General features: G+C 33.9%; 1 protein-coding gene across 2 annotated transcripts in view; it reads left to right on the top strand.

Annotated features, from left to right (window-relative positions):
- The window catches only part of LOC114331199 (glyoxylate/hydroxypyruvate reductase A), a 31,290-nt gene extending 28,277 nt beyond the window's left edge, over window positions 1–3,013 (top strand). For both annotated transcript variants that reach the window (XM_028280695.1, XM_028280693.1), the window contains one exon: window positions 2,773–3,013. In XM_028280695.1, the coding sequence (XP_028136496.1) occupies window positions 2,773–2,904 (132 nt within the window). In that variant the 3' untranslated portion in view covers window positions 2,905–3,013. The remainder of the gene's footprint in view (window positions 1–2,772) is intronic.
- The last annotated feature ends 23,312 nt before the right edge of the window (window positions 3,014–26,325 follow it).

Raw genomic sequence — 26,325 nt, 5'->3', positions numbered from 1 at the left:
TACCGTAGTTAACACAGCTATTCGTACATATAACATCCCAAGGCGGACACTTCGACGATATTTAGAGCAGGGAAAGCAAGTAAAGTCTTGTCTAGGGCGAAAAACTATACTTACAAATGACCAAGAAGCAGAATTAATTCAACGCATTATCCGTCTTTCGCAAATTGGATATCCACTTACTGCAAGTCGTTTACTGTGTAAATTTGTATATTGGTTTACAGAACTCAATAAAATCCCAAATCCTTTCCAAGAAAGAAAAGGAATAGCTGGTCGTTATTGGCTACGTGGTTTTATGAAGCGCAATCCTCAAATCAGACCTAGGAAAGCACAAAACTTAAATCCGGCTAGAGCACAAAAACTTAATAAATTCATTGTAAAAGATCATTTTACTAAGCTGGAAGGTATTTTAAGAGAACTGGACATAATAGATAATTCCAAACGGATATATAATGTAAACGATAAAGGTTGCAGGTTAACACTTCACCACCAGCAGAAAGTGAAGCACCATCTGATAGTAGCAACTCCTGTCGTCCCTCTACTTCGGGTATTCAATCGAAAAATCGCCCGAAAAAACAATTTCCAGACACTGATAGTATAGCAACTCTGACTCATCCTTTAGTTTGCATGACTCTAGCAACGATGAAGTTATTGATTCAGAAGACGATCAGAGTGATTCCTTAAACATCCAAAATACTTCATTCACAAGTACATATTCTCCAAACACCTGAAAATGCAGCAATCAAGAACACTAACAAGAAGCCTAGAAAACTAGTAATCAATAGTCGAGCTCAAGTTGTTACTAAAGATTTATTCGGCAGCTGTATTAGAATAAGCGACTCAGAAAATATTGAAGCCAATACGCATACCATAGATGGTAAAAAAGTCTCATCAGTGCTCAAAAAATTACCCAATCCAACAAAAAAATTTAAGACCTTGCCTGCTAAGAAAAAAGGAACAAATAAACAAGAATCTTGGTTCTGCAAATTATGCAAGGAAGACAGAATGATAGATATGAGACTATGTACCGTATGTAGCAGTTATGTCCACGAAGATTGCATGGGTCTCACATCTAAAGACAAAATTGATACATTCTTATGCCCTGATTGTGAAAAATAAGATAATATTAAGTTTATGTACTGTATTTTCTTAACATTTAATAAACTGTGGAAAATTCGAAACTATTTTATTGTATTATGGTGTTAAGTTTCATAATTTGATATAAAAATTTACTTACTGTAAAGTGGCCATATTGCCGACACCATGTTGGTAATATGGCCAATGGTAGTATTTTTTAATTACGTTTTTTTTACGTTAATTTTTTAATTATAAAATAAATCTATATTTAGATAACCCATGTAACTATAATAACAGTTACTTTTTAAAAAACTTATATTTGGCCATAAATACAGACAAAAGTTCTTAAGGTGGCCATATTACCTGCACATACCTTAGTTTCTTTGCTGTGTCTTCCCGTATTTATTGTTAACTTCTTCTGAACTAGTTCCATCTGATAAGCCTTATGAGCCATGCAGTAGAAGTCCTATTAAAACTCTATGAAAAGTGCGAAACAATCATTGGAGACGATCAGTTTGGATTCAGAGCCGGCATGGGAATGAGAGAAGCCCTCTTCAATTTACTAGTTCTGGCTTAAAAATGGTACGACCAACAGAAAGATATATTTATATGCTTCATTGACTTTTGATAGAGTAAGATACGACCTACTATTAGAACTTTTGTAAGAAGTCTGTTTAATGGGAAATACATCAAACTACTAAAAAAACTTAGTACTACCGCCTACTGCGGTAACTGTAAGCGTGGTCGCCACGTTACTACGGTGGCGTCCGCCTAGGCACAGTTCCACCTCAAATACGGTGTATCTCTGCCAATCGAGCTATTACTAATAGGGCTTTTCATCGACTGTCATTTGTTTCGAGCTTCTGTCATGTGTCACATAATATTAATATAGCTACGTCATACGTCTTTGGTTTGTATGATTGACAATACCAATAACGTATGACGTAGATATATTAATATTAGATGACACATGACAGAAGCTCGAAACAAATGACTGTGAATGAAAAGCCCTATTCAACACATTAGCAACAACTGATTTTCTCATTCTCCTGGCTCGTCTTAAATTTGCTCTCGATGCCACTACTCTTTTGGTTTCCCTCAGCGGTGCTGTGATGAAGGAATGCGCCAACACGGACACTCATACGGTCGTCTCTGGTAGACCAGCTCATCGCTTGACGTGGCATCATATCGTTACAATCTACCGGAGAATCCTCAAAATTCCATGCGGACATCGCACACCTCAAACAAAGAAGTGCTGCATAGAATAGGTAAGGAATGAGAGCTTTTCAACGCAGTGAAAGTTAGAAAATCATCATATACCTTACCTATGCCAGATACTGAGAAATAATAAGTACCAATATGCTAAACTAATAGTGAAAGGAAAGATCGAGGGAAGGAGAGGACTAGGAAGGAAAAGACTATCGTGGCTAAGAAACATTCGACAATGGACTGGGCTAAATTTGGAATAGCTAATAAGAACAGCTGAAGACAGAGAACAGTCTGCAATTGCAGTAGCCAACCTCCATTGAGGAGAGGGTACTTTAAGAAGGAGACAAACTTCTGCTTTTAGCTTGTCAAGATTCCAGATTTTCCTTATTTCGTTGAGCTTGCATTTTTATTATTATTTTCATTTTTTATTTTGCTATTACTAGTATGTGGTTGGAATCAACGTAATTTTATTTTTGCTTTGTTTTTCAGGTGATAATTACCCCACATGTGTCAGCTAGTTGCCGCGCAAAAGATATAGCTCAACAGATGAAAGATAATTTAGAATATTATAGACAAAATTTGCCCATTCCCGCTACTGTAGACTTCAGTAAAGGTTACTGAGAACAATATATCCAAAGATGGACAGCTGAAATATCTTTTACAAACAAAGTGTGATATTTTTACCATGTTACGTTTAAATATATCTATAAATATACATTTATCATATAAATATGTCTATTTATTTATTCCTCTTCTTAAGGTGCCCTGCATTTCTGCTTAAGCGTCCATCATACATTATTGTCTTGTCAGGTGAGATGTTAGATTTTCTCAGTATTAAATTATTCTATTTTTAGCAGCATCGAGTAGCATTTTATAACTATATACGTAACGCTCAAAATAAAGTTGGTCCCTTTTTTTGGTAAAAAAAAATCGTAAAAATCACCCCCTAGCATCCCAAATGAAATTAATCGTTACCGCTTCACAATAGTTACTGGACTTATGTATTGCTTATATGATCTGTAAGTTTTATCGGTTAAAAGTGCTCATTTTTGAAAAAAAATTGTTTTAAATTCAATTTATTTTTTAATTTCGAAAAATAAATTTTTTTCAAAATAACATTGGTGATACCACAAATCTCAACTAGTAAAAAATATAGGTTTTGTTTTACTATTGTGAATATTTTGGACTTTTTGTTTTTCTGAAGACAACAATAAATTGGTTACATAAGATGTACAGCCTTTTCAAAAATAAGCACTTTGAACCAACAAATCTTACAATATAAACAATACATAAGTAAAGTGTAAAGAGTAAAGTGAAGCGGTAACGATTAAATTAATAGCCAATCTATTTTATAAGATCTTAAATATACGAAGATTCATAAAAGTTTCCGACAATTTTCAACTCTAATAATCCAGATTACTGCAAAGTTTACGTCTTTCGAAGAATTATCTTACGAGAGGTTACAACTTTTTGCTAACAGATGGCGGAAAATGTATTATTATAATGTATGTTTTCCTTACATCTTAACAAAAGTCATTAAAAAACGAATTTTTGTTTATTAGGAGAATTTAAGTCGTCCTTACATAAGACAAATAAAAAAATTACAATATCTGGAAGACGTAATGAGGGGACAGCGATACAAAATGCTAACACTGATAAATATGGGGTGAAAGATAAGAGGTGGAAGGAAGAAGGAGAGTGTCATGGTTGAAGAATTTAATGAAACTGATTTACATGTAATTCCATAGAACTCTTCAGGGCAGCGGTAGATAGAGTAAAGATAGTGATGATGATATCCAATCACCGATTGGGAGACGGCACTTAAAGAAGAAGATCCGTCCATTGAGAACTCCATACTCCATCTCCAAATATTACTTCTCCACATGTTTTATTTTATTTTACTTCATTATCTGTTTGTTCATAGGAAGAATGGTCATTTTTTTCTCAATTGTTGCATCATCAGTTACTCCATAGATCCCAGGATTGTCTTGTCAATCTGTAGGGTAGGTATCTCTAGGCTTGTCAATCTGTATCTCTTAATTGTTATATAATATGTCTAGTCTAGGTTTATTTTATTACTCTACTACTGATTGTTTCCACCTTTTAAATACATTTTCTTAGTTTTTTTTCCAGATTTTCCAGATTAGTATTAACACTCCCTGTTGCATTCGTTTATTTTTTACAATACAACTTAACAAACTGTTATAGTCTCTACCTATCCTAAATTTTGACCCTAAAATTTTTTCATTAGGTAAATACCCTTATCGTCACCCTAAGTAGCAAAACTCGTTAACTCGTAACTCCAAAACGACAAATTGTTCAGGAGACGCAAAAAAGCTGATACGAAGTTACAAGGTTTTTTGTTTTTCGCTTATACCTATCTAGTTTCTACATTTAGGTGGAGTTACAGGATTTGGTTAAAAGACTTAATTAGGTTAAAGAAGAATTAATTTACAAACAGATAGCGCATATATTCACAAATTGAGTAAAAATGGAGATACGAGGTTTGCTACCTAATTAGGGTGACGTTATCCTTTTTATGTTTTAGTTATTAAAGCTATGTCCACATTTTGTTCTTTTATTCCAGGTGTAATTTCATTTATATTATTTGATAGGGCTGGTAGATTCATTCTTCCTTTTCCTTCGCCATTTTCGTTACCGTTTAATCAATTCCTTCCCGAAGCATTGGTTAGTTTTTTTAACATTTTATTTTTTTTATGAATGATGAGGAGTTGGGCCAACACTCAACCCCAAACATGGAGGACCAAAGTGTGTTCTCATCGTCTCTTTCTCTTATTCATATTGCTTTCACTACAACTGATAAATTCTGTATATCCGACCTATTGGTCTGCGAGTGGTATTTTATTTCCCACCTATCCACCAATCCCTTAAATAGACCGGTGAGATCCCTGACTCCCCTATCCACCACCTGGATATTTTGTTTAACCAGTGATAATATTTCAATCAACGGTTTAACTATGTAGTTCCATTGGCGCCTTACATAGGAAATAATTTTTCCACCTACCTCTACCGAAAGTATACTTTTCCGGACTTGATTGTAGGGAGCAAAGTTGTAAAATCCACAAGGAAAAGAAAAGGTTTTCCTGTAGTTGGCTGTATACCATCAATCACAAAATTGGAAAGAAATCCTTTGTAAAAGGTATAAAATTTTTTTTATTAAAAATCCCTTAAAAGGGCTACATCACAACAAAACGTTTTCGATTTTTATAAAAAATCATCATCAGTGTTCGATAAACTGGATGCTAGCTGAGCCACAAAAGAAAAATATCTGGGTAAAAACCCTTTACATATAATGTTGTACTTATAATGTACATATAATGTTGAAAAAGTTGTACTTTTCCTCCCTAGGGAGGAAAAGTAAAAGTGACGTCATGGTATTTCATTCATAATATACCTTATTGACGCCCTGTACAATATCTATTTTCTATTACGTAAGTATCTATACATTTTAACGTTTATTTAAAAACACTCTGTATTTTGCAGAATGGTAAAAAACAGTAAATTGTTATTCTAATTTAACAATGTTTACATTAATAATTTGACTTATATTTGACAGTTGACAGTTGTGTTGTACCTACTTGTTAGTTTTAATAAATTTTGTTGGTTAGTTACATAAATAAATTAAGTAAAAATGAAAAAATGACTTGTTATTTGAGGAAGGTGGAAAAACTATATGTATAACATCTGAGTAAAGTACCTTTTCCTCCCTCGAATGATTACTGCCCTCCGCTACGTGTCGGGCAGTAAACTTCATTCTCGGGAGGAAAAGTAGCACTTTCCTCCCTTGTTATACAAATAGCTATTCTTTTAATGCACGATAGTGCACAACCCCATGTTGCACGTGTGGTCCATGATTATTTGGACGAGGTTGGTATACAAACCATGAACTGGCCAGCCTACAGCTCTGATCTAAATAACATAGATAATTTGGGGATATCACTGATCGTCAACTCAGGAGCCGACAACCACCACGTCCACCACCTGTCCGTCTTGATGACACAGAAGTTATGGTGAGAGAAGTTTGGGATGCAATTAATCAAAACCAAATACGACGCGACGCTTGATTTTAAGCATGCCTAGTCGCTGTGAAGAATTAGTAAATAGAGGAGGAAATATTCGTTATTACTTAAGTATTTTTGATGGAAGGAACTTGTTAAAGATTATTTAGGTTATGTTTTCCTAGTCTTTCTTCTTCTTCTTCTTCATGTGCCTCATCCTTTAAGGACATTGGTGATCAGCGTTGGTTCAGAGCCATTCCATACGTCTTGCAGTATTGCGCAGTGCGATCAACCAAATATTGCAGCTCTGCTGTCTGCAGGGAGTATTGTCTCGTCTGCATATCTGAGATTATTCACTAGTGTTCTGTTAATTGATATGCCTTCATTGATGTCTTTGAGTGCCTCTTTAAACATTTCTTCTGAGCACATATTAAAAAGTAGAGGGGATAGTACACATAATTGTCGTACTCCTTTTCATATTGGAATCTCTTTATGCTGGGCCACAGTAACTTTAACGTCTAACGTCCATTATCGTATTAATTAACACACCAAAAATGATGGAATAAACTGCGCGTTAAAGTGACTGGCCACACTTATTTTAGCGCGTAGTCAAATAATTTCAAGATGGAAGTGGAAGCTGCTACGCTGTTATATTTTATGAGTGCTAATTATTATTTTATAAATGGATCAAGCAAAATCCAAGACTCAAAAGAAGATGGTGGATGATAAAAATGCACAGAAAACGAACACGGTAATGACATCAAATGCAAACCAGCTTGTTTTATATACCTCATTCGTTCCCATGCCAGATTTTAACGATTTTTTATATTTATTTAAATGGGTCCTATAGTATCCCATAAGCGCGTCTTTTTTATTTTTCAAATCTTCTACCGTCGCTGGAAAAGATAATGATTGCACAATTCGACGCCAAGCGTCACCATGAACACCACTATTTTTATGTGATTTTTGTCGGTGATCCCATAAACAAGGTTCTGTTTCAAACACTGTTAAAAATTCAATTATTTTTTCATTACTCCACTCCATTTTCATAGAATAGTATGTACCTATTTCACAAAACAATTACTCTGCTGCGCTGCAATCTAGAACTTGTTGAAACAGTGCAAGTGTAGCCACAACAGTGCGATAAGTAACGAAGTAACTCCTTTGAAGTGTCGAAAAAAACCGCCACCCGATCTATCGCCTAACGTTTAACGGCATTAATACTGACAATAACAAATTATCGCGCCAAGTCGTGGCTACACCTCTCTTTAATGTCAAATAACGCGTTAATTAACGGCATTAGACGTTACTGTGGCCCCAGCATTAGAGATTTTTGTTGGTCTACTCGAATTAGAATGTTGGTCTACTCGAATCTTAGGCTTTAGTTGCTTTAAATGTCAATCAAGTTTATGTAAATGTAAGTAGTGTTTTTTTGCTTTAAATGTCAACAGAAGTTTGTTAAATCAGGGATTTAACAAGCCTCTCCCTGGAGCACATATGCTCTGATCCCTGATCCCTGATCCAGGGAGAGCAGCATATGTGCCTCCTGATAAGTTTCGAAACCGGTAGAGGTGCTTGCTGCACTCTCTGATTGGACTAGAATATGGTTCGGCTGTATTTTCGTTTTGCAACGAAATTGAAAATGGTTATTCATTTTTGATTTACATTTACTCTGATTGGAGTACGAAGGGAACCATTCTCGTTGGAACTTTACCGCACTGAGCAGATGGGACGTGAATTGTAAATTGTAGAATTCCCTCATCTTCCTTAATCTCAGCATCCGTATGGCTTGCAAATTGTAGAAGCCTCGGAGGTGTAACCAGAGAAGGTTCCCATTATTTTCATTCTGGTGGGGTGTAGAATGGCATTATGTTGTTTTATATGCCATTAGAGTGAAAACTTAGTCTTTTTGTTAAATACATTTAAAGTTTTGTATAATTTTTGATATGTAATAGAAATATCGAGACGATTTTTTAGGAAAATGTCGAGGAAAGATGGCTCTGAATCTCGCAATATTAACAAGATGTAGAGTTTGTTTCTACATCCCAACAGGGTGTTGCAAAATAAGATGAAAAAATACTACTTTACTTTTATACATAATAATCGAAATCCAATCAACGACTCAGATGAAAAATAGCTTAAAACTCACGGTACATTTAAGGTGGTGCGTTCATAGTGGAGAGTAGTGTATGTTTATTAAAAAATACTGAACTATGTAAATTTTGATTTTTGTTGTTTTTAGAATCTTTTGCCAATTCTAGAACATATTTTCATCCGGAGTGTACCCGTATTTGACATTAACCACATTAAGATTTATGGTCTCGCTTGGTCTTAATTCTGCAATCATTAATTAGTCTTTCTCTATCTTCAAGCTACTAAAACAGGAAATTTACTGTGACCTGATTTTGAGTGCATTTAATACGAACCGCACAAAAACGTTTTAAATTCAGGAATGCCAGAAGCAGTCAAAACTCTTGAACAAAATGGCACATTCATCGATAAGACGAAACGCATTATTGCACTCAACATGCGATGCTGATAAAACACATATAAAGGCGTTTTATTCATGTCGAGAATTTATTCTAGTTAAGTCATTTTTATTTTTCTTGTTAGAAACTAGGTTTATTTGTGATTTAAAATTTTTCATTCCATAATTTGTTATAAGTGAGCTTTAAAGATGTCCTTCGTCACATACTCGAAGTGTTTAACATTTCTACAATTATTGTTAATGTAAGTAAGACAAGGTGGTGTTCTGAGTCCTTTGTTATTCATCACTCTAATGGACGAAATTGCAAAAGAATGCAGGGGTAAGGTAAAAAGAACTAGGATTGGGGTGTATAAACTTCAACAAGTTTACGTGTCAGAGTTGATATATGCCGATGACCTGGTAATTGTGGCAAAATCAGAAAAGTACTGATTTGCAAGTAAACGTGAATGTTTGGAATGAAGCCTTTAAGAAATTTGGGATGAAAATAAATATTGAAAAGACAGAAGCTTTAGTAATATCGAAAACTCAAGAAAATATAAATGTAAAGCTGAATAATGGACCATTACAGAAGTAGAGGACTTCAAGTATCTAGGATCAACAATGAGTGGGCAAGGAAATATAGAACCAGAAATAAACAGCAGGGTAATAAGTGCAACAAAATTATACTATGCACTAAATAAAAGTTTTATTAGGAAGAAAGAAGTAAGCCTGAAAACAAAAATGAAAGTATTTCAAACTGTATACGAGCCGGTGCTATTCTACGGTAGTGAAACGTGGACAGTGAACGACAACATCCGTAGTAAAATTCAAGCATGCGAAATGCGATATTTACGTGCGGTATCGGGGTGGCCAGACGTGATCGTATAAGAAATGAAGACATACGTGAAAGTTGCGGTGTTGGAAGGACCTTAGACAGACTTGAAACTAAACAGTTATCGTGGTTCGGACATATGGCGAGAATGAGTGAAGGTAGAACTGTAAAGAAAAGCGGCATCTGACAACAAACGACGAAGAGGCAGGCCAGCAAGAACGTGGAACGCAAATATTGGAAAGGCTTGCGTAAAAAGAAATATTGGGTGGAGAGAAACATAAAGACTAGCTACTGACCGAAAGGCATGGAGACGTCTAATTTCTCCCCTTACCTCGACACCGTAAGGTACAAGAGGACGGCTTAAGTAAGCAAGTAAGTAAACAATTATTAATGCGGGACTATCTGATCATGAAGCAGCTTATACGAAGTTTAACATCTTCAGCAAACCCTCTTCGAAAACCCGACGTTAAGGCAATTTTTTTTCCGCTTGGAACTTTCGTAAAGAATGCGTGAGACTCGCTGACCGAGAAAAATATTAGAGTGGGTCCCACCGGAGAGAAGAAGAAGAGGACGACCACGGAGAAGCTGGAGGGACAATATTCAGGAGGCAATGGATTCGAGGCAGTTAGATGAAAATGATTTTTTACGATAGAAAAAATTGGAAGCTGGGTACGGAGAGGCGGCGACAGTCGTAGGAATCCATTATATACAGGGTGAGGCAAATAAAGGGCCTATTAGAAATATCTCGAGAACTAAATGCAACAGAATCATGAAAATTTGAATTAAGGGGTTTTGAAGAGTCATCTATTTAATGAAAATATTTTCATCTATTTGCTTCTTCCGGTTATACCGGAAGTTGCTTATAACTTCGTTTTTTTAAATGGGACACCCTATATATTTTTACATTTTTGGATTCTCTTCGATGTCTTCTTTTTTAAAATATGAGGTTTTGTAATGTTATACAGGGTATTTTAAAAGATAATTACGTTTTTGTATTAATTTCGTAGCAATATTCACACCCTGTAGAAATGTAGTGGTTTGACATAGAAAACTCTACTTGCGTTCAAATGATTGGTGATATATTTCAAATGATATACAGGGTTGGTCGAAACTCGGAATAAGTATTTTCTGAGTTTTCTTAAATGGAACACCCTGTATCTTAGTATTGTACTGAAATGATATTTTATGGTACTTTTTTATTTCTTAAGCATTCCCTATACCTAACTGCTTTAATTTGTGCTTAATTGTTAATCGCACCAACAATTTTAACTACGTAGGTATTTTGATAGCTAAACCATTATTGGTAATTTTAAGGATTAGTCTGGATTAATATGTATTTATTTCTGAAAAATTATTTGTGATTGAATTTTTTCACTGCCAACCTAATAATATTTTACGTATTTTTTGTTGCAATTAATGTTTATCTTGAATCAACAATAGCTCACAAATTAAAGCAATTAGGTATAGGGAATACTTATAAAATAAAAAAGTACCATGAAATATCATTTCGTTACAGAACTAAAATACAGGGTGTTCCATTTAATAAAACTCAGAAAATATTCATTCCGAGTTTCGACCAACCCTGTATACTAAAATTTCAAAATTAGCTATACTAATGATTCTTAACAATAGTAGACTATATTAGAAATCACTTGAACGTAAGCAGAGTTTTTAATGTCAAACTGTTACATTTCTACAGGGTGTGAATATTGCTATGAAATTAATAAAAAAAAACGTAAATAAGTATCTTTTAAAATACCCTATATAATATTACAAAACCTCATATTTTAAGAAAGAAGATATTGAGGAGAATCCAAAAATGGGTGTCCCATTTAAAAAAACGAAGTTATAAGCAACTTCCGGTATAACCGGATGTTGCAAAGAGATAAAAATATTTTCATTTAATAGATAATCCTTCAAAACCCCTACATTCCAATTTTCATGATTCTGTTGCCTTTAGTTCTCGAGATATTTCTAATAGGCCAGTTATCTGCCTCACCCTATATATATAGGTACTTTCGTAAATTCCAAAATTTATGCTTAACCTCTGAGTGGCACTTGCCTTCTATGGACATGTACTATAATTTCAGTGATTTTTGAGATAAGCTTGTCTATATCTAAAATAAGGCATTTCCTTTAATTACAATAATTAAGCCAAAACATTGCAAATTCTGGACTACCAAAGGTACGTATCCGCATATCAGTCAAGGATATGTGTTTGCTACTGTACATCAAGAAATTTACTACCAACGTCTCTGTCACTGAATATATTACGAAGTACAGGGTAACCAATCTAAAACTTATCAAATCAGCTAAAAAAGTGTACTATCAAAATCGTCTGGGAAGCTCCAAAGTGTTGCAAAAGAACCTTCGCCCATAATAAACGATCTTCGAAATAAAACTCACACAGCTCACACATTTTCCCTTCCAAACATTGAAAATATAAATGAGTACATAGGTATTTCGTTAATTTGAGTAAAAATATAACATTAACTATTTTGTCTCAACAAAATCCCATTTCCTATCTCCCCTTATTCAAGAAAGCTCTCGAATTCATTTTTTATAAAACCAGTTGATAAATCTAAACTGATCCAAAATATCAACAGTAGCAAAAGCAAATATTGTAGGTACCTGTATTCCTGTAGTACCTACTGTAGTACCTTCAAATCTTCCAGAAAATGTGTTGAAAGTCCTCATCCCACTAATTAATGATTCTTTTGAGACAGGTAAAGGGACATCGCACACATATTATGGAAAATATAATGTCACTCAAATTCAATAAAACTTACATGGATAGATTCATTTCAATGTAACGGTCACTTATTATCATTGCGCCAACTCTGAATTTTCAGTAATAAGAGCAGGAATTGATATAAATTAATCTGAAATCAAATAGGTAGGTACATAAGTTAGAGAGAGAAAAAATATTTTAAGATATCCAAATTATCGGGAGTTCATAAATCTTCTAAGATTATTAAGTCTCTTACCTTGTAAATCATAAATGACAACGCACTTCCAGTGACGCACCGTAAAACAAGGGTATTTAACGCACTAATGAGAATTTAACAGAATTTTATTTAATTAACACTATTGAATTACGACTTAAATTGCATTCTACTGTGTTTTAACATTATCGATCAATTAAAAGAAAATTAGGCAAATCGTTTGCTTTAGAAAGAATCAAAAGTTTTTGTCACTAGTCAACTTTATCTGGTAATTATTGTAAACTAGTAATTATTATAAAGGGTCGTTACGTTCCGCCAAATGGTTAGTTTTTGTCGAACTGTTGTTCTACTATTAACTATTTTAATTAGTGAAAATGCAGTGTTATATTTGTGATGTTCGAGTTCGTGCTAGAGGTTTTCGTCGAGTTGAGAACTTAGATAATCTTCCACCAAGATTTCAGGAGATTGCATTGGGTCGCCGCATGAACAACAATCTACCGGAAGCCAATTTTGATATTGGGATTGTGATTCACATAAACTGCTACAGATACATCATTGAAGAAATTGAACAAGGTAATGATGATAATGTGAATGCTTGTAGATTCAAGTGTGTATTACAAAGAAATAATTTATGTTTTGTATGTGATTGTTGCTTTCTGCACAGACGATGGCCTCTAAATGCACATTTGAGACCACCAGAAGGGGGGTAGATATGTAAATTCAGTCTAGAACTCGCTGGTTTTTTCCCCTTCGAATAAAGTGTATACTAATATAATATTATATGAAGCGGACTGAAGTGGACTGTTTTATTCTAATTGTGATCAAGTAAAATGAAACAAATGAAGTAGCTACAATACATCATTTAATGTTAAGACGACGAATTATTTGCAAATTTACACAAATATTTTGACAATACAGACAAACAGATACAATTATAAAAAGTTCAGAAAAACCACTGACCCAATTAATAGATACAATATTGCCATTGACCTTACCAAATCAGCTGTTAGAAATATCTTAAAGGAAATACAACAATAATTAATAGTATTCTAAACAGCTAAGACGTTAAATCTCCGGAGCGAATCTGATACCGATAAACAGCCCCTTTTTAAAGAAAGAATTTATGGTCGTAAAAATATTACGGCAAAAAACAATATTGAAATTCGGTTAGGTCAATGATACCAGAGTATAATATAATGAAAGGAAAAAATTATATTATGAGCGTTTACTACGAGAAAGGCACCCTATTAAAATCAATAAAATCATAAAATCAATATATGGATATAATATATGTCAATAAAGTGTAATGCTAAATAAAACACATGCAATAATTATTATTATAATATGATACAGCACAGAAAAATATAGAGATACGTTTAAAATGAATGTCTATACGATTAAAGACCCAATGTCTTTGCAAATTCGCGCACTTCGCGACGTTAAAAGTTATTTGGAGAAAAAGGGGTATCTGATGATACCGCAGCAACGTAAAATGTACTTTAAAACTTGTTTTGGTACCTTAAAAAACTCCTCTCAGGGACGTACAATGCAGCAGGATTGCTATAGTAATTGGCAAGGACATCACCTCCTAGCTCAGGAACGATGATGTCTGGATCCCGTCATGGGACGCAGGGTAGCCCTTGCTACCAAAGGAAGAACACCTTCTTCGCTCAACGAACTGTGCACTACTGACTTAGTCCCGTCTAACTGGGATTAAATAAACACATTTTTAGGGGGGTCTCTTCTTCGATATTGGTTTATTACCAATTTTTCATCATTTTCGTTCCGCGACGTAGTTAACCATAATTAGACCGATGTGATGTCGACACGTTCCCAATAGTAATAAACCGAGTTATAATTAAAAGTTCGTATATTTATAGTTCATAACAGTTCATCCATTAGACCCGACCCTTTTTTACGACATCTAAGAGCAACCAACGTTTTCAAGAAAGTATTTTAACTATACGGGGAGAGCCATAAGTTAAAAGAAAATTGCGGAACTGCAACAGTGATAGAGCTAGAAATCTTGAACGTTTGTCATTAGAAGCTAGAGTAGATATCTACATGAAACGAGAGATTTTTGTAGGAAAGGGTGCTTTATGTTGCAGTGATCACATAAATGATGACAGTATGCTAGATCATAATATAATAGAGAATTTGCGTGGTAATATGCGTAATGTTAACTTAAGTCCGAAAGAAGTTTCAGAGTGGTTTCAAGCGTTACGTCTGACAGCAATTGAAAATACTACTAATCGTTTCGAGACAGACACGGGTATTCAAGAGGACGACTTTAAAGCATTGACAAACTTAAGCAAAAATAATTTTCAAGATCTTTATACTTATTGCGATGAGGTCGTAGTTTATGATAGAACTAGAGTTATTACTAAAAAGGATTTACATTTCTTATGAAATTAAAATACAATTTAAGTGACGATTTATTAAAAATTTTGTGCTCATATTCTAGCAGATCCAACGTTAGTCTGACAATAACTGCAGTACGTACAAGTCTTTGTCAACGATTTGTTAGAGAAAATCTAGGTTTAGAAGCAATTGGTCGCCAAGAATTTATTAGAACCCATGTTACAGATTTTGCTAACTCTTTGTACAATCCGAATCCTGACAATCCTCAAGCCATTATTTACATAGATGGAACCTATCTCAAAATTCCCAAATCGTCTAATTTTCGAAGTCTTCGCCAAACTTACTGTCTACATAAGGGTTATCATTTAATCAAACCTGTTTTAATAGTCGGACCTGACGGATATATTTTGGACGTACAAGGCCTCTATTTTTCTGATTCAAGAAATAACGATGCTGCAATTTTACAACATCACCTTGAAGATGAGGAACAAGACGAAGTAAATAACTTGCGTAACTGGCTGCAACCAAATGATATTGTAATTGTAGATAGAGGCTGTCGTGATTCTATTCATTTATTAAATTATTTAGGCCTAGAATGTCATATGCCACCACTTCTACCAAGAGGACAAAGACAGTTGTCTACTGAAGATGCTAATAAAGCGCGATTAATTACTAAAACAAGATGGATAGTTGAAGCTCGGAATGGACATTTAAAAAGTATTTTTAAATTGTTTTGTGGATTAATACCGGTCCATCATGTGCCTAATATTAGAATGTTTTTAAAAATTGGGTGCAGTTTAATTAATAAATATTTTCCACCTATTCAAATGCAAGGTGCAACTGCAGAATTGGCAGAAACAATGCAGGAATTGGCTGCATATGAAAATGTCGTAAAAGCTCGTGTTGAAGTTGACCGTTTGGACTTACAACGTATTCAAGACGATGCATGGGTAAATTTAGATGAACTTATTTTACCAGAATTTCCCATTTTGTCGTTACAACAGATTAGAGATTTGACTATTGGAATCTACCAAGTAAAACTTGCACCCAGTTACATTCAAGATAAATTACAGAGAGAAAACATTGAACATTTTACATTTCAAGCACTTTTAGAAGAACAGGGTCTTCTTAGAGCTCGTGTTTACTCTAGATTTCGTCAGGCGACTAAACATCAATTATGGATAGCTTTTCAACCACTCCGTCTAGAAAATGACGGTGACAATATACCAATCGACGGCTACTACTGCACTTGCAAAACTGGTGCACGAACTGTTGGATGCTGTGCTCATGTTGCAAGTGTATTATGGTATCTAGGGTATGCAAGGCATGACGCAAATGTAAGGTATCCATAAACACAGTTATTACATTCTGTCTTAGACGCTCCTAATAGAGACGTGCATTTGAATCAGTAATTGTTGACTTTTTGAATACCACAACTTGGTTTTAAATTTTTTTATATATATTTTTAATAATTAATGACAACATGGATTAGGCCTAATGGGGAAACCATGCAAAAAAAAACGCGCCTTGCATTTTACCTCAATGGTGGTGGGGAAATGAAATGCATTATTTAATCGAAATTAGTTACAGATTTTATGTATACTTACCATACATAAATAATAAAAAATGATTAGTATTGCACAACATTTACACAGACGAACCACTCACTAATGAATGCATTATTTAATCGAAATTAGTTACAGATATTATGTATACTTACCATACATAAATAATAAAAAATTGATTAGTATTCCACAACATTTAAACAGGCGAACCACTCACCATTGATAATTTTTAACGAACGCCTATGTAATAATTAAATATTTGGTGAGAAGTAGGAAAGTATAAATAGTTTCACTAATCCGCTTTTAGGACCCGCTGGGTTTAAGCTGCTTTGAATAGCACCCTGAGTAATAGTGATTGTATCTGACATTTTTATGAACTCCCAAAATATGATTTTGATAAACTTTAATTGCGATTTGCGCCGTAATTAATCATAATTAAGAGTTGGCGCAATGATAAGATTTGATCGTTAATTTAAAACGAATCTATTCGTATAAATTTTATTGAATTTGAGTGACATTATATTTTCCATAAGATGTGTGCGATGTCCTTTCCAGAGTGCCTAAAAACAGTCATTATTATTCCTCTTCATAAAGGTGTTGAAATATCTAATGCTTGCACTTCAATAGACCTATTGCATTACTACCGATACTCTCCAAAATGTTAAGAGACTCATAAAAGCCCGACTTATGTCCTTTCTCATTGAAAACAACATTTTATCACAAAATTAGTTTGGCTTTTTAAATAATAAATTATAAAATAAGTATGTTTACTAATCACTGAACAATAATCTTTAAACTGCCACTGCTTTTTGTGACTATGCCAAATAGACCAAGAGGCAGCGCTGAAAAATCTCTTTGAATTTACTAAAGCTAGATTTTTCACAGTTGCTTACTGTGAGTGTGTAGAGAAACATACTGCGGTCGGTCAAGCGAAACGTAGAACAGGGGTTACTAAGAGGGTATCAAAGTTGCTTTCCTACGAACGTAATTAAATCCATTTACTAAGGCTGAAAATCAGTACACACATTCTAAATTAAATATACAGTAGGAAAACTGAAAGAATACCCATGAAGGAACATATAAAACACGCTGTATTTTCCTGTCACCGTGTCACACAAAAAATTGGCCATCGCAAGTACATGTAATAATTATTATTACATGTACTGCGATGAAAGTGCTGCTGCAGTCAAATTCTTAATCTCACCCAACATATTGAAGATGGTTTTGAACGGAAGGAAATAACAGGAGTAGCGTTCATAGACCTAACTGCCGCCTATGATACAGTTAACCATCAACGGCTACTCGCAAAACTCTACGAAACTACAAAGGACTTCCGACTAACAAGGTTAGTGAAATGTCTCCTCCAGAATAGACGCTTCTACGTAACGCTCCAGTCCAAGAACAGTCGGTGGAGGGACCAAAAAAATGGGCTACCACAGGGAAGTGTCCTCGCGCCGTTTCTATACAACATATACACCAACGACCAACCCATACACCAACAAACAAGCCAATTTATTTACGCTGATGATACAGCGGTGGCAGCTCAGGGAAGAACCTTCAATGAAGTCGAAGTGAAGCTGACAGATGCCCTGGGAGACTTAGCTCTATACTATGATAAAAACCATCTGAAACCCAATCCCACAAAAACCCAGGTATGTGCTTTCCACCTGAGAAACAAGCATGCCCGAAGGTCGCTGGAGGTGGAATGGCGTGGTCAGATGCTGGAACACAACAAGACGCCAAAATACCTTGGCGTCCGTCTGGATAGAACTCTGTCTTACCGATACCACTGTCAAGATGTTAAGAAGAAAGTAAGTGCCAGAAATAATATCATCCGCAAGCTAACTAATACAAAATGGGGAGCACAACCACACACTCTCCGCACTTCTGCTTTGGCATTATGTTTTTCGGCCGCGGAGTTTGGAGCACCAGTATGGGCAAACTCTGCTCACGCAAAGAACGTCGACGTGGCTCTAAATGAAACGGTCCGTATAATATCGGGTTGCCTGAAACCGACACCTATCGAAGAGGTATACCCCATTGCTGGAATTGCTCCACCACCAATCAGGAGAAAGGTCACGTCAGAGGTAGAACGGAAAAAGCAGGAGACGGACCGAAGACACCCCTTATATGACCACCAAACTCAGCCAAGCAGACTAAGATCTCGGAAAAGCTTCCTGAAAACATCAAGATCCATCCCCGAAGCGCCAGAGACGCGCCGAATACACCTATGGCAAGCGTCAACTACTGCGACACATTTTCCTCCCTCGGAGGAAATGGCTGCTGGACACAATTTACCGTATCCGACTTGGAAAGCGCTAAACAGACTAAGAACCGGCGTTTCACGTTGTGCTAGTAACCTGAAAAAATGGGGATACCAGGAGGACGATACCTGCGACTGTGGCGCGGTTCAGACCAGCCGGCATCTACTATCATGCACAGAGATGAGAGAGACCTGCACAGAACAAGACTTAATTATAGCAAATGACAGGGCCATCTATGTGGCCAACCATTGGAAATACAGAATTTAAAGTTGTTGGTGTTCCGGACACGGAAAGTAAGTAAGTATTACATGTACTTGCGCTGGGCAGTTTTCTTTGTGACACGGTAACAGGAAAATACAGCGTGTTTTATATGTTCGTTCATGGGTATTCTTTAATTTTTCCGACTATAAATAAAAGTTATTATAGTCGGTCAGCTTTATGACGGGACAGAGCCGGTCGGTCGGCCCCAATAGTCGATTGAGGAAATGAAGTATTTTGGCTCGCAATTCTTTCGTCCAGCATGGATTTACTTGAAATTTTCACAGAAGGTAGGGAATAGTCCAAGGATCATTTGCTATATCATGCCGCTATCATACGCTAAAACCTTGGGGTGGTTGCCACCCCATCTCGGGGAAAGGAATTTTTTATTACATGTTAACCGCGTAATTCGATGGAAAGAGTGATTCTAAGAAAAAAATGTGTTTACATTTTCTTCGTAAAACTAATATTTTTCGAGTTATTCGCGCTTAAAAATAAGAGTTTTTCGACGAAAAAATCGACTTTTCAGAGGGTTTTTTGAGAATACCTCTAAAAATATTCTATATATTTTTGGCGACAAAAAGTTTCTTCAAAAATGAATTTGTAAGATTTTTAAAGAGCTATAAGACTGTGTAAATTAAATTCCGTAAGATCCCTTAGTTTTTAATTGGGGCGGGTTTAAAGGGCTCGAATAAGAAGGTGTTTGCTGGTAAATAGAGGTTTTAAACAGCTATACCTGGCTAACTATTCATTGTAATGAAAATCTATGCACAGGGTAATTTTAGTCATTAAAAAAGCTACAATTTAGTAGTTTATAATTTTTTTCGTGTCTTCAGTATTTTCGGACATATTTTGAAGAAAAAGGTGAAAAATACCAAATTGCAAAAAATGAATTTTTCTTTAAACTCCAATTTTTCCAAATTTAGACATTTTAAATAGGTCAAACTCCTTGAGTGTATTGATAATATAAATATAAAAGGAACTACAGAAAGGTGAATACCAATTTTGAATTAGGAAGGTAGTTAGGGGTTGTTTTCACTGATTTTTTCGTAGAGAAAAGCAGGTACCGACATTTTTTTGATTATAAGTGGCTTAGAAACTTTTTATTTTTTTTTGAAAGGTCTAATTGTATACTTGAAAAAAGATTATTTAAGTTTTCCTCGAAAAATGCACATTTTTCCCATTATTTGGCTTTAAATATTTCAAATGCATTTGACGAAAAAAACTAACCTTTAACATGACGTATCTCGGTTTGTGTTGATCTTAGAGATATTATTGAAAAATAATTTGATTTGTGTTACTAAAAGATACAATTTTGACATCTACAGATTTTTTGATTAAATGCATATTTTTCGAGGTATTCTCAAAACTCCCTCTAAGAAAGTCGATTTTTTCGTCGAAAACCTGTTATATTCAAGCGCGAATAATTCGAAAAATATTAGTTTTACGAAGAAACTGTAAAAACCATTTTTTTCTTAGAATCACTTTTTCCATCGAATTACATGGTTAAAATGTAATAAAAAATTCCCACCCCGAGATGGGGTGGCAACCACCCCCAAGGTTTTAGCGTATGATACCGGCATGATTTAGAAAATGACCCTTGGACTATTCCCTATCTTCTGTGAAACTTTCAAGTAAATCCATGCTGGACGAAAAAATTGCGAGCCAAAATTCTTCATTTCCTCAATCGACTATTGGGGCCGGCCGACCGGCTCTGTCCCGTCATACAGCTGACCGACTATAATAACTTTTATTTATATTTAATTTAGAATGTGTGTACTGATTTTCAGCCTTAGTAAATGGATTTAATTACCTTCGTATGAAAGCAACTTTGATACCCTCTCAGTAACCCCTGTTCTACGTTTCGCTTGACCGACCGCAGTATATTTCTCTACACACTCACAGTAATTAACTGTGAAAAATCTAGCTTTAGTAAATTCAAAGAGATTTTTAAGCGTTGCCTCTCCGTCTATAAGCTTTTGATTGATTGATCATGCATTTTGATAAAAAAACTAAATTTCTACGGAATTCGAGGTATTTCTTTGAATTGGTTCCAATCTTACTTGGATAATAGGAAACAACTGGTTAGAGCAAATGATACAGATTCTAGTCTCAAAAACATTGTATGTGGGCTACAAGGTTCAGTATTGGGTCCTCTAATTTCGCTCATCTTTATTAATGACATCACTAATTTAAAAATCGATTGAACAATTTTTCCATTTGCTGATGTATACCAGTATGACTTTGAGCAACTCAAATACTTCAACTCTTCATGCAACTATAACTTCTCATCTACTTACAAAAAAAAACAACTGGTCCGACTCTTATTTACTCTCTTTTAACATAGATAAAACAGTAGCATTATCCTATAAAGGAGCTCTTCAACCTTTGCTTCCAATAATGCTCCTTGCAAATAACAGCCAGATCAGTATTACCCTTGATTCTGTAAAATTTCTTGATATTTTTTAGACAGGAACCTTAAGTGGTCCCTTCATATCGATTTGTTAAGGAAGAAGCTAGCCTCAGCTTGCTATTCAATAAGATTTGTTTCGAAGGAAATCAATTTATCATCATCTTCCAAAATATCATATTTTTCTTTGTTTAAGTCTCATTTTCGATATGGCCTTCCTTTTTGGGGTTATTATGGTCCGATATGATTTGGCCTCAGAAGAATAACACATTGCAGAAGCCACTTCAAATATCACGGGATTTTAACACTTCCTTCTTTATATATTTTAGAAACTATTTGATTAATTCGTAAACACTTACATATCTTTCCAGCAAGACCTAATCGTGTCAACTCCACCAGAAATTCAACCTTTGACGTCTATTTACCGATCCCGTCCAATGAGTTAGTAAAGAAATTTATAATATTATATTCTGCAAAAAAATCATACTACCATCTCCCTTTACAATTTAAATCTGCAACATATTTCCCCAAGTTTCATAAAATGACAAAAGTCTATCTATCTTAAAGATCATATTATTTAGTAGAATAATTTCTTAATGAATAACTAATAAATCACAGTACTCTTATGAAGAGTAGTATTTTTTATCTATATTTGGGTGCCAATTTCAGCAGTTTAAACTTATTACCTAGTTCCAATAGTCCAGGAACCGAAGCTTTTCACCTCGCAATTTTTACAGAATGGATCGATTTGCTAGAAAATTTGAGAATAAGTAGTGGATAGTCAAAGGATCAAAATCTATATGATGCCGAAAGGCGCTTTTACTATGGGGGTGGTTGCCACCCCACCTCGAGGGTGGAAATTTTTCATTATATTTTGACCGCAAAAGTTGATAAAAACATTAATTCTAAGCAAAAAATGTTCAATACATTTTTTTGATAAAATTAATAGTTTCCGTTTTATTCGCTATCGAAAGTCTTAGTTTTATATCGAAAAAAAATAAGTTTTTCTCGATATACTCATTTACGATTCACTCAATTTTTGCCGTAGAAAAAATGTTTTCAAACCAATTTCTTTGAAATTAAATAACCTAAAATTTCTTTTTCTTATTATCTCTGATGCTAATCTTTCTATTCTGAAGAAAATGGCATTTTTTACCAAACTACAAAAATTCGTTATTCGTTTTTAACTCCAGTTTTTTAAAAACTAATCATTCTAAGCCAGTCAAACTTCTAGAATCTATTAATTATACATAAATAAAGAAGAATGAATAAGGCCAATGACTAAAATCACACAGCTAACTCACATTATTATGCTTCCAATTGGATTTCTCCTTTTGTTTTCAAAAAAATATATTGATTTTTTAACCGTAACTTGTTTATTTTTTATCTTAGAAAGTTTGGTATAGTTCGTTCGCTAAACTCAGACACAACTGGCTAGTGATTTTAGTACGTAACTTTGCCAATTTATTAAAATTGGCAAATAAATAATTACTAAATAGTTAATAATTACTAAATAGTTAGTAATTTTAGTTTTGGCCAATTTTGGCAAAAACAAAAAAAAATACGTACTAAAATAACTAGCCAGTTGGGTCTGAGTTTAGCGAACCGACTATAAAAAATAATTTCGTAGGGTTTTAAAAGATCTATAAGCCTATTAATATTAAATCTTTTTAAAATCCTCAGTCGCAAAAAGACGTGACTGAAAGGTTTGGTAAAGGTGGTTTTGCATGTTATTACAAGTTTTAATGGTCAATAGCTCACTTAATTTTTACCGTAGAAAAATTTTTGCAAACCAGGCTCTTGGGAATTCAATAAGCTACAATTTCATATTTAAACATTTTTTCGTATCTCTGATGCTAATCTTTCTATTCTGAAGAAAAGGCAATTTTTTCCAAAATACAAAAATTCGTTATTCGTTTTTAACTCCATTTTTTTTAAACTAATCATTCTAAGCCGGTAAAACTTCTAGAACCTATTAATAATACATAAATAAAGAAGACCGAATAAAGTCAATGACTAATTTTAATTGGGGTGGTGATTAGGGGGTTGGTTCCAATCACTTTTTCGCTGAAAAAATAGGGACCGACATTCTATTCATTATAATTCACTTAATTTTTGAGTTAGGGACTTTTTTTAGTTCTGGAGATAGATATTTTTAAATACTTTAATTTAGTTTAACAAGTTATCCTCGAAAAATTCATAGTTTTCCCGTCATTTGACTTTAAAACTACAATATGTAATAAGAAGAAAAATAAAAAAAAGGTTTTCACTTCTTTCAAAAAAGGTTTTGTTTATTTTTTCAAAAGATACAATTTTGTTAAGTAAAGTTGTTTTGATAAAACGAAAACTTTTGGAGTTATTAGCAGAAAACTTATTAAAAACATTGACTTTTTCGATATAAAACTAACACTTTCGATAGCGAATAAATCGAAAACTATTAAATTTATCAAAAAAATGTATAGAACGTTTTTTGCTTAGAATGAACGTTTTTACCAACTTTTGCGGTCAACATTTAATTCCCGAGATGGGGTGGCAACCACCCCCATGGTAAAAGCGCCTTTAGGCATCATATATATTTTAATCCTTGGACTATCCACTACTTATTCTCAAATTTTCAAGCTAATCGATGCATTCTGTAAAATTTGCGAGGTTTTTTCCTATTTTAAGCTTCAATACTTGGACTATAAGGTTGAATTGATTATGCAATTTGCAATTTATTTAAATTTTATAATAGATTGAGTTTGTTTTATTTCATTATCTTTTATTCTATAATATTGACAATTCATGTAATTTCAGTAAATTGTATTTGCTATTGTTTTTTATCTAAATGCTTGTAATCTTTGTCCATAAAATTTTAAAATTTTCAATGAAAATAAATATTTCCATTTTCTAAAATAGGACAAAAAAACCGATTTTCTGTAAGTGATTTTCATACATGTTACTGTATGTTTTCTTACATAGCTAATTGGTTCTTGATTTCAACAATTATTTTCCGTATCGGTATGAAAGAGCAGAATGTGGCCGGTGCATTCGTGGCAACGCCTTAAACTCCCAACTAATTTCGAAAAATTATATTCTAACTGTAACAAATGGACGTTAGAAAATTGAAATATACGCAGGTGTTAGTAAAGACGAAGCGGCGTTACCACATCTACATAATCATCTTCAGTAGCGTATGAAGAACGTTCATTCTTGATTTTATAATCGAATATTTATAATGAAAAGTATCTCCCTAATGTTGTTTTTTTGAGTTTTTTGTAAAAACGATTTGTAGGTCGTTGAAAATATTCGCTTTTTGATTAATCTAATCTTATAAAAACCTAATGCGCCAAGTCACGCCGTCTGTCCGGTACGGTTTCGGGTTTCGATATGTAAACATTGAATGACGTTTAATAGACGTCATTTTATTTTGTTATATCTTTTGTATAACAGCTCCAGGAAGTCCAAGGAAGGTTTAAAAGGTGAAAAAATGTAATGAAATTGTAAATATGTATCTACTAAAAACAACAATGTTATTATCATATACACACAGTTATATTATACTTAGTCCTTTAGATTTGTCACTAAAACTGCGGCTAACTTTACTGCGGTCTACTTACTTTTTTACGTTTCCCGTGAAATCCATGCTTTTGGCACTTTGATCTAAATATGGTATTTACAAATTGTTTCATTAAATTTATAATTATTAAAATGTAGATATAGACCAGGGTGGATCTGTTTTGAGGTGGATGTGAGAGGTGGCATTCGGATTTTTGCAGATAAAATTAGGTGACAACTTTAATAATTATAATTGACTTATGCTCCTTCTCAAATATGCTCGTAACATTAATAAAAAAATTCAAATATTTAAAAATTTCGAAAAATATTGATTTTTTTCTACTTTTATTGCTTATAACGTTAAAACGATTCATTGTGGAACAAAGTCGTAAAGAAAGAAAATAAAGGTATGTAATTGAATTTTGTATAATATACGACTGGTTTAAAATTTTTTTAATTATTACCCTTTCTGCAAAATAGCAATAAATAGAAAATAAGGGGGCAAAAAGACTGTTTTTATTCAATGTTTTTCAACCACTTTCGTTGCACTTAGAACCTTTATAATTCGCTCAGAAAATTCTTACAACATATTTAAACTGTCCACCAAATTTCATTAAAATCGACATAATAGATTTTGCATAATAAATTTTTTAAAAACTTTCTGAACAAAAAGTAGACCATTTAGAAGTTTGCTAATTTTTTTACATATAAAGAGGTTCTCTACCTATCTAATACACTTTACAGAATTAAAATCGGATTATTTAAGCGGCCTCGGTACTGTTTTAAAGTTATAAACAATGTTTTGGCTTATAAATAAATACAGTGAGGTCGTTTGAGTTGGAATGGAACATTTTCTTGAGAATGGGCGAATCTTTATCGAGAAAATGCCTTTATCTACCTGCGTTTTTACTCACGTAGGTATTGAGTTCTAGGAAACAGTTTTGTTAATCTTTGCCTGGATGAACTGATGTGTTGTGGAGTGCAATTATAGATTCACCATGTCTCTGCATTCATCATCCTTTTTCCTTGCAAATTTTAGAGGCATGGGGAATAGGTATAAGAGAGAATCTTTTTCCGACTTAAGAAATCCAAAATTTTATTTTTAAATATTTATTTGTTTAAAAATGGGGTCATTTAGGAAAATCCATACGCTTTGATTCTCATTGTACATTTTGTTTGTACAAATCTTATACACTTTTAAGTTCGTTTTTTCCGAATATAAACAGAAAACTGATTAAAACATTATTACAACTGATTTACAAATAATTCTTTGGCAACATTGTTTCAAAGATAAGGTTACTTACCTTCGTTAAATTACCAACCGGAAGAAAGAGCAATTATACCAACTCCTAATAATTTCTCACGAATTGCGAGGATCATTCAC

Source organism: Diabrotica virgifera, chromosome 9 (assembly GCF_917563875.1).
Source record: "Diabrotica virgifera virgifera chromosome 9, PGI_DIABVI_V3a".
In the NCBI taxonomy this organism is placed as follows: domain Eukaryota; kingdom Metazoa; phylum Arthropoda; class Insecta; order Coleoptera; family Chrysomelidae; genus Diabrotica; species Diabrotica virgifera.
Note: the sequence above shows the minus strand (reverse complement) of the source record. Positions and strands in the feature narration are given on the sequence as shown.